Source organism: Coregonus lavaretus (genome assembly GCF_964263955.1).
Source record: "Coregonus lavaretus genome assembly, chromosome: 31".
Taxonomy (NCBI): domain Eukaryota; kingdom Metazoa; phylum Chordata; class Actinopteri; order Salmoniformes; family Salmonidae; genus Coregonus; species Coregonus lavaretus.
Window position 1 is genome coordinate 34715239 of NC_140018.1, and position 9785 is coordinate 34725023.

Sequence of the window (9785 nt, forward strand, 5' to 3'; positions counted from 1 at the left end):
TCAGACGGCCCTGTATATGTGCTTTCTTGAGCAGGGGGACCTTGCGGACGCTGCAGGATTTCAGTCCTTCACGGCGTAGTGTGTTACCAATTGTTTTATTGGTGACTATGGTCCCAGCTGCCTTGAGATCATTGACAAGATCCTCCCGTGTAGTTCTGGGCTGATTCCTCACCGTTCTCATGATCATTGCAACTCCACGAGGTAAGATCTTGCATGGAGCCCCAGGCCGAGGGAGATTGACAGTTATTTTGTGTTTCTTCCATTTGCGAATAATCGCACCAACTGTTGTCACCTTCTCACCAAGTTGCTTGGCGATGGTCTTGTAGCCCATTCCAGCCTTGTGTAGGTCTACAATGTTGTCCCTGACATCCTTGGAGAGCTCTTTGGTCTTGGCCATGGTGGAGAGTTTGGAATCTGATTGATTGCTTCTGTGGACAGGTGTCTTTTATACAGGTAACAAGCTGAGATTAGGAGCACTCCTTTTAAGAGTGTGCTCCTAATCTCAGCTCGTTACATGTATAAAAGACACCTGGGAGCCAGAAATCTTTCTGATTGAGCGGGGGTCAAATACTTATTTCCCTCATTTAAAATTCTAATCAATTTATAATCCGTTTTTCTGGATTATTTTGTTGTTATTCTGTCTCTCACTGTTCAAATAAACCTACCATTAAAATTATAGACTGATCATTTCTTTGTCAGTGGACAAATGTACAAAATCAGCAGGGGATCAAATACTTTTTTCCCTCACTGTTTATAATGAGGACTGTGGGGATTATTTGTCTCTTGTGAGTATGAATATAAAAAGTGACCCTATTTTTAGGGACTCATTTCCTTGGAGGACTAGCATCGCCATGGTGACACAGTAGTAAACGGACACAGGTGAAGCTGACTCAACACGCCTGAGTGAATCCACTGTGTATGATTTCTATCAAGGCCATCCATGTTCATTAGGCACAAAACGGTAGAAAACAGCTCTAAACAGGGAGGTACTACCTGAACCTGTACAATAAGAAAATGTTTTGCTACGGTAGGCCCTAATGAACGTGACCCAGACGCATCAGACACCAAACCCCTATCGGAGGTAATCTATCGTTAGTGGTCAAAGGTTTATGTGCAAGGTTAAGTCTGGCTACAGGCTATACTGAACAAAAATATAAACGCAACCCCAGGCTGTAGTGACGCCGCAACACTGCGATGCAGTGCCTTAGACCACTGCACCACTCGGGAGGCCCCTACTTTTCTTTTTTTTTAGGTATCTGTGACCAGTCATGTATTCCCAGTCGTGTGAAATCCATAGATTATGGCCTAATTAATTTATTTCAATTTATTTCCTTATATGAACTGTAACTCAGTAAAATCTTTGAAATTGTTGCATGTTGTGTTTTTATTTTTGTTAAGTGTATATATAGATTTATATATGCCCCTCTGATTATCCTGTAACTGCAAGGTCCCACCAGGTCTCACAGTCGCCATTTTAGATCTTATAAAGTGGCTCTGCCTTTTTCTACAATGAGAAACCACTCTTGGTTAGAACAGTTTCCCCCTCACAGGACCTGTGGCAGTAGATAGTGGATACAGCCACGGGTCAAGTGTCAGTGGGAAGGTGTCCGTGCGCTTCCCTTAAGTCTTCCAGTGTTGTGTTGCTATGATAAAACTGACCCATCAATTAACTACAAAGGGGCATGTTTTACCATGCGGTGATGTGCTACCATGGCGACAGTGCAGGTCTAGGGGACATGGAGGGGTTGGCGGTGTCATTGTGGCTGCGTCCAAATGGCACCCTATGAGGAGGTACTCTCTGAACTTGTCCATTTTTAAGAAACGCTTGTAAGTTTTACATTGCAAAATGTTTTGTTACGGTGTGTCCTAATGAACACAGCCCAGTTATTAGTTTTATTTTTACGAGCGACTTTAAGTAGTGAGTTCATACGTTTTCATACATTTTTTTCTTACTGGTCACCTGTGGGAATCGAACCCACAACCCTGGCTTTGCAAGCACCATGCTCTACCAACTGAGCCACACGTGTTAATCTCCGATCTGTCGTCGGTGCACTAGTCGCTGGATGATGGGAAAGGCTGGAGGTAATCAACAGGAGAAATCTGAGCCCTCCCAGCTCTGTCTGCACGCACACACACACCCGCACATACAGTGCATTCGGAAAGTATTCAGACCCCTTCCCTTTTTCCACATTTTGTTATGTTACAGCCTTATTCTAAAATTGATTAAATATATTTTTTCCCTCATCATTCTACACACAATACCCCATATTGACAAAGCGAAAACAGGTTTTTAGAAATGTTTGCAAATGTATTAAAACAACCCTAAGCACACAGCCAAGACAACGCATGAGTGGCTTCGGGACAAGTCTCTGAATGTCCTTGAGTGGCCCAGCCAGAGCCCGGACTTGAACCCGATCTCTGGTGAGACCTGAAAATAGCTGTGCAGCGACGCTCCCCATCCAACCTGACAGAGCTTGAGAGGATCTGCAGAGAAGAATGGGAGAAACTCCCCAAATACAGGTGTGCCAAGCTTGTAGCGTCATACCCTAGAAGACTTGAGGCTGTAATCGCTGCCAAAGGTGCTTCAACAAAGTACTGAGTAAAGGGTCTGAATACTTATGTAAATGTCATATTTCCATTTTTATTTTTAATACATTTGCACCAAAAAAAAGTTTTTTTTGCTTTGTCATTATGGGGTATTGTGTGTAGATTGTTGAGGGGGGAAAAACGATGTAATCAATTTTAGAATAAGGCTGTAACGTATCAAAATGTGGAAAAGGTCAAGGGGTATGAATACTTTCTGAATGCACTATAATCAGATGCATACTCAGATACACCCTCACACGCTCACAGATACAAATTCATGCACACACCCTCTCACACACAATCTCAAAGATACACACACGCCATGGCAGGGTGTTTTGTTAACTGGCGGGCCGATGCCAAGTGGGTTATGGTGGAGCGGAGTGCCACTATCATCATGGCCCTACTCCAACACACTGCCTGCCTGTCAGTGGAGCGGCAAAACATTCTTTCAGCACTGGAGTACACTCAGCGTTACACCCCGCTGCATAGCACAACAAACAGCGTTAGAGCACAGGAGAGGTTATTGTTTTTTATGGGCATTATTTTGGCCTCGCTGACTCATTCAAGGGAGCCGCATTTTATTTTATTTTGGAGGCCTACATTACATTTAGGGATTTTTTTCACAGGTCATTTGCCCAGGCTAGCCCCCCTCCAAACAGCAGATAATGCTCCACCCAAAGGTTCCACTTACTGCAGTCGAGTAGGGCTCCACCACACCACCAGAGAAGGATCACTCTGCATGAATATCTTTGCCAGAGGAAAGCTCAGGGCTGTAGCCCCGTTTTACTGAGGTTAAACGCCCAAACCGCCCATTAAGTGGCTGAGCCAGCTAGCGTCCCTTTCCCCTCTAGGCTCTAGGATTACTGGGCTATCGTCTTACACCGGGAACGGAGAGGGTCTTAGTAATTAGGTTAGTTAGGCGTGCTACACTGAAACAGGTGTGTGTGGAACCATGGCTGGCTGGGCTTGGCTCTCATGTAGTGTATGGTTTGCATCCCAAATGGCACCCTGTTCCCTATATTCCTATATTCCACCCAAGTGGGTGCTGCCAAATGGTAGTGCTGGAGGAATAGCATGTTCAGCTCTCATAGATAACGGTATTGGCCGGTTGTATACGTGCATACCTCTGCGACTACTCAGACTCTCGGACTGTAGGTAGATGCTCTTAGTCTTAGGGTAGTTGCAATGACAGAACTTTGGTCCAGAATCTCTGTTGTAACTTATAAAATGTAGTTTTGGATGAGTGAAGAGGGGAAAGTGTCCGCTGTTGGTTCACTCCCTGTGACCTAAGCATGTACAGGCCACATTGCCACCTTCCTGGTTTGTTTATAAAGCTAAAGCGGTAGTGGTGGGTTACAGTAGAATCTTCAGCCCTAGAGGTATCTGTTGTGATGTATTATTGGGCTTTTTCCACAGTCTGTTCACCTCGATTGGACTGGGAAGATCAGCCATGCACATTCCACATCCCCAAGTCACCGCACATACTATTTGTGTCTGGGACATGGCCCGAAAAACACACACACACACACACACACACACACACACACACACACACAGAGATCCTGAAAGAGCTTACGCTTGTGCTCACTCACACACACCCAAGTCACCACACACACTGTGTTTGTGTCTGGAACAGGCCCTGAAACAAACGCTAACATCAGGCTCTATATTTCTAAACAGAGTAGTGTGCCTTATGCTACAGTGTAGCATTTCCAAAACCGCATCTTTATCAGTCACCTTTCAATGTACTATACTCCACCCTTCCCATTGCTTTTCTCCAACATCATGTTCAGTAAGTCAGTGTAGAAAAACATTTTGCAACGGAAAAATAGAAACTGTTATTATTGGACGAGTTCAGGCAGCACCTCCCCGTTTTCAAACATTTTATCCATACTGAACACTGTTCTGGTGTCCCTCTCTCTCTGGCTGGGGTAGTGAATGAGAGTGTGTGGGAAATGATGATTCTCCCCGAGAGGAAACAAGGGTAACCTCTGCTGTCTGAAGGTGATTCTCAGTTGGATATTTGTGTGTGTATGTGTGTGTGTTTGTGTGTGGCGAGAGCAGCCCACTAGGGACACCTGCTGGCCAAGACAGGAACAGCACATAGTATCATTGACCCTAGCACTGGTTCAGGGTGTTAGTGCGCATTCCTCCACTAGTGGAATTGTATTGGAACATACATTATGATCTGGACCAGAGCTATATTGACCCTTGCTAGCATCCCTATTGCTGATTCACAATGTCATCCTATCCAGTACTGTAGATGTTACTATTGTATTAGATGGGTTGTGTAGCTTTTCTGTTCAAGGATTTTGTCATGGGAGATGAGTGGGAGTATCTGGCTTTTTCACAAAGCATGAGGTTTTTGGTTATAGCCTGTATGCTCCTTTGTTTACTTTCTGCGTTAGCCTTCTCTTGTTTAGCAAGACTGTAGCCTTGGATCTGACAGGATTGGATTTGGTCTAAGCAATATGGCAGAATCACAGCCTATCAGAGAGCAGGGTGGAGCTACTACCATATTGTTTCTACATATCCAATCCTCTCAGATATACACTAGTGCCTTGGTGGTGCAGGTTTTCGCACAGGGCCCGTGACAATGGAGCTGACTAATACAAAAATGGAACGGCACTCAGACCAGCAGGCAGCTGTTTTTAGCCCAGATATAGTCACTTAGTTTGGGGTTTCTCTCATTTGGGCAGGTTACGTATTACCTTGTCGCAGATCCATTTGTGCTAAGTTGCCAAGCTGGCAAGACCTCACAAACGAGTTCTGGGACCGACCAGGGTAGCTGAGGTAGCCTTATCCTATATAGACCTATTTCCCCTTACAGCATTAAACTCTCTCCCAAGTTGGCAAGACGGCACAAACAAGATCTGGGACCAGGCTTTTTATGTTGCTGTTTGCTGGGCCTGCTGTTTATGTGTCTGTAGCCCTGTGGAGTCAGGAGCAGGGCAGGGATGGATCCCCCCAGGCTGGCTTCCCTGTCACCATGACTATCCTGCCTGCTAATGAAGTCTCCTGAAAGAGCTGAGGCTTGTGCTGCTCTCTCTCACACACACACACACAGAGAGAGAGAGAGAGATTAAAAATCCTTCTTTAACCGGTCTCCTCCCCTTCATCTACACTGATTGAAGTGGATTTAACAGGTGACATGAATAAGGGATCATAGCTTTCACCTGGTCAGTCTATGTCATGGAAGGAGGTGTTCATAATGTTGTATACACTGTGTACATGCAGACACGCACACATTAACCAACTTGGGTTGCCGCTCACACCTCAACACACACACACTGTGTTGTGATAGACTCTTCTCTTGGATAGACTGCTCAGGGAGTGAGGAGGAGACACCCTCAGTTTGGACAACTGCCTCCGAAACAGCTCAATCCAGCCAGCCTTCGCTGAGAAGAACAATAATACTGTTATCTCTTTCCCCCTCTTTTTTTTCTCTTTCTTCCTTTCCTCACTCTCCATCTCTCAAATTCAGAGTACTTCATGGGCATGGAAAGTGTTACCGCATACATATAGGAACATATTCAATCAAGTAAAATAAATCTCTCTCTCCTCCTCTCTCAGGGTGTACCCCATAAAGGAGGTTCCGGTGGAGACCAAGCCCCTGACAGACTGGCTGTACCAGAGGTTTGTGGAGAAGGAGGATCTACTGGCTCATTTCTACCAAACAGGTCTGTGTTCACCGTACTGCTTCTTTCAGTTTCTCTCTCAGGCCTCTATCTATCGCTTTCTCTCTCCCTCTCTGGTAACTCTCTCTCTCTCAGCTCATTTTCTGTCTGGCCTTTATCACTGTCTGAATTCTCTCTCTCTCTGGCCTCTATCACTCTGTCTGAATTCTCTCTCTCTGGCCTCTCTCGCTCTCTCTCTCTCTCAGGCCTCTATCTATCGCTTTCTCTCTCCCTCTCTGGTAACTCTCTCAGCTCATTTTCTGTCTGGCCTTTATCACTGTCTGAATTCTCTCTCTCTCTGGCCTCTATCACTCTGTCTGAATTCTCTCTCTCTGGCCTCTCTCGCTCTCTCTCTCTCTCTCTCTCTCTCTCTCTCTCTCTGGCCTCTCTCTATTTCTGCCCTCTCTCTCTGCCTATCACTATTGTCTCTTCATAACATTGTGATTGTCCACGTTGAGGTGTGATCACAATGAAGCTGACCGTATTCTTTCATGTGCCCCCCCATAACAGGAGCCTTCCCTCCGCCGAAAGGCCAGAAGGAGGCTGTCTCCCGGGCGATGACCCTCGACCCCGTGCAGCTCTGCGTCATCCAATTCCTGGCCTTCGCCTCGGGCTACCTGTGGTATAGCGTCCTTCAGTACTTCTACTGCTGTTTGTTCTGAGTGCACTGAGGAGGATGGCGTTTTTAAGGAGGTTCTTTAAAGTGAACCGGACCCTATTGGCACTGTTCCTGGATCAGCCGATAGCGCGCCCTCCCCGGTGCCATCCCTACGATGGATTGAATGTACATTTTGCAAAAATGGGAAAAAAAGAAAAAAAAAGACTATGTTGGAGTCTATTTTCCCACCTGGATACATGAATACCTACACACACAGACGGACGGACGGACAAACACACACACGATTGACTGAAGCCCATACTTTTGAACATGAATCATGTTTACACACACTAACTTCTTGGATACACACCCGCGCCAATCTAGATGATGGTCTCTCATTTCTCACACATTTTTTTATGTTTGCACACGTCCTCGTACACTTCAACTGAATTCACCCACACGCCCAGTTTTACTCTCAAATCAAGAATGAGGCTCAGGACTACAACTGATGTTGTTCTCAAGTGGACTCTCTCCCTGGTCTTTAGGTGTAGTTTTACAGTGTCTGCGTGTGTGTGCATCGCGTCTGCCCTCGTACCGCCTGTTGATTGGACGGTTGGGCCCACATTACAGAGAGAGGGGGCTGTTGTATGTACCCAATCAGAGACTACCACATCCGACCCCTCTCCTCTGGCCTTCATTGCACTAAAAGGATCCATACTGCCCCCTACCCCACCCCTGGTCCCACTCCTACTCCAGGAAATATTCCTGAACGGTAGCTGTTTGTTTTTATTTTGTTTATTTTAATCTGCCCTGCCCTCTAACTCCACCCCCTCTCCCCCTAACAACGGCCATTGCATTTGTTATCCTCGTTGGTGTTGTCGTAGTCTACCTACGTTGTCGTCTTCAAGACTTTACTATGTGTCTGTCTAAGACTGTATTCTGAGCTGACTGACTGAAGGGGAATCTTCTTGTTTACACTGGCGGCCCCCCGTCTGGGCCTAAAGGGAAGCTGGCGACGATGTCAGGCTCTTGTTAAGACTGTTTCCACAACGTGGGGTCGGTGGAAGGTGGTTCCGGAACCCGGGGGTGGGGGGAGCAATGCCCAAATGCTGATGACGAAACACTGATGGCACATTGGGACAGCACTCTGATCCGACCACCCTCCCTGAAAAATAACTCCCTTAACACCCGTGATGATGCGGATTCTCAACACTCCCTCAACACCTCCTGCCCTCATTCGTACATACACACACGCGCGCACACACACACACACACACACACACACACACACACACACACACACACAGATATGGTGCAGCTACACTGAGCAGATTGGATTTCTGCCCATATAGGACTGTCTCAGCGAGCCAAACTGAAAAAGGCGGACAAAGCTGAATTTCTCCCCATTGGACTCCATAGTTTTACAAATATTTAAGCCATATGCTTAGTGTCATGGGGTGGGGAATGACATAAGAAAAATATACTTTTTATAGACTGAGCTACCCTAATGCTCGGCATTCTAAAATTGAGAATTTGGCTTACAAACTCGTAGGTGTCATTACTGTACATTTACAGCGTAACCTGCCTAAGTGAGTGTGTGGTTGTCTTTTTCCTCCCCTCTTTTTTAATATATATAATTGATGTCGCGAGATCTGCGATATCGGAGTTTTGGCGGCAAATCACTCTTAGTGGTCAGTTATTATTTCATTTTTAAATTACTTGAACTGTTGTCCTTATGCCATGGGTATATTTAATCTTGTACATAACAAAGCTGAGGAAGAAATTCATTGTTGTGAGTGACTGCAACCGTTGTTCTCTCTCTCTCTTGGTCCGTACTATTTCTGATTTGTTTTTAGTTTTGAAATATCATGAATGTTTAAAGAAGAAGAAAAGAAAAAGATTACGATAAAAATGAAAAAGGGTTTCGAGACCTGTCACTTCTGTGTTAATTCCCTGTTCCTTGACCTTTAGTTTGACCTCTGACATGGATGTTATTTTATGTGTGCTTCATGAACCCAGAGAGCTCGGCCAGGCTCTCAGCTCCTGCACTGTCACGCTACTTCAGAAATGCATCCTTTCCTTCCTACCTTGAAGTAATCGCAGATCTGGTCCTCTGTAGCTCAGCTGGTAGAGCACGGCGCTTGTAACGACAAGGTAGTGGGTTCGATCCCCGGGACCACCATACACAAAAAATGTATGCACGCATGACTGTAAGTCACTTTGGATAAAAGCGTCTACTAAATGGCATATTATATTATTATTATTATTATATCTGAAGTGGTTGGATTGGTGTAAGTAACAGGGTGGTTACCTCGTGTACACCTATCCAATCACTTATAGATATGTGCTTACCTCAACAAAACAAGGAAGGAAGGATGCCTTTCTGAAGTATTACAACGGGGACATAGGCCCAGGTTCGAACCAACCCATAGCCCCTCCACCTAAACACACTGGCTGATTCCTAGGTTAAAAAAAATACAGGTTAAGACAACGTAATAATTCTATGCAGCAGTGTTTGAAAATAAACAAATTCGTTGGACCAGCGCCATTGATAACTACTAGCACCATTGCTAACTAGCAACGCTGGTCCCATTTTTGCAAAGAGTTATGGGATACTAGAATCCCGTTATCTTAAACTTTTGTAATCTTCAACCTAGGCTGATTCCAACTTGTAGGTCTAAAAGGGACGTTATTGGTGTATGCAGTATTGCAAATCTCCCATCTAGACTATTATAGGGCTTGGTGGACATATTGCCATCTTACTGATCTCCATCTAGCCTTTTAAATCTTATGGTGGTGTCTAGTGGTAGGGCATCAAGTATTTTTTATTTGAAACTGGGCCATCCAGTAAAAAAATCACTCTTCACGTTGGAGGGGAATTCAGTCACGGCCCAGCAATGATGCAGCAATTCTGTCCCATAATT

General features: G+C 45.3%; 1 protein-coding gene across 4 annotated transcripts in view; it reads left to right on the forward strand.

The window, feature by feature from the left end:
- The window catches only part of LOC311106931 (acyl-CoA:lysophosphatidylglycerol acyltransferase 1-like), a 63008-nt gene extending 54269 nt beyond the window's left edge, over nt 1–8739 (forward strand). For all 4 annotated transcript variants that reach the window (XM_084149324.1, XM_084149327.1, XM_084149325.1 and 1 more), the window contains 2 exons: nt 6160–6266; nt 6774–8739. In XM_084149324.1, coding sequence (XP_084005450.1) covers nt 6160–6266; nt 6774–6925 — 259 coding nt within the window. In that variant the 3' untranslated portion in view covers nt 6926–8739. The remainder of the gene's footprint in view (nt 1–6159; nt 6267–6773) is intronic.
- Nucleotides 8740–9785: the final 1046 nt, after the last annotated feature.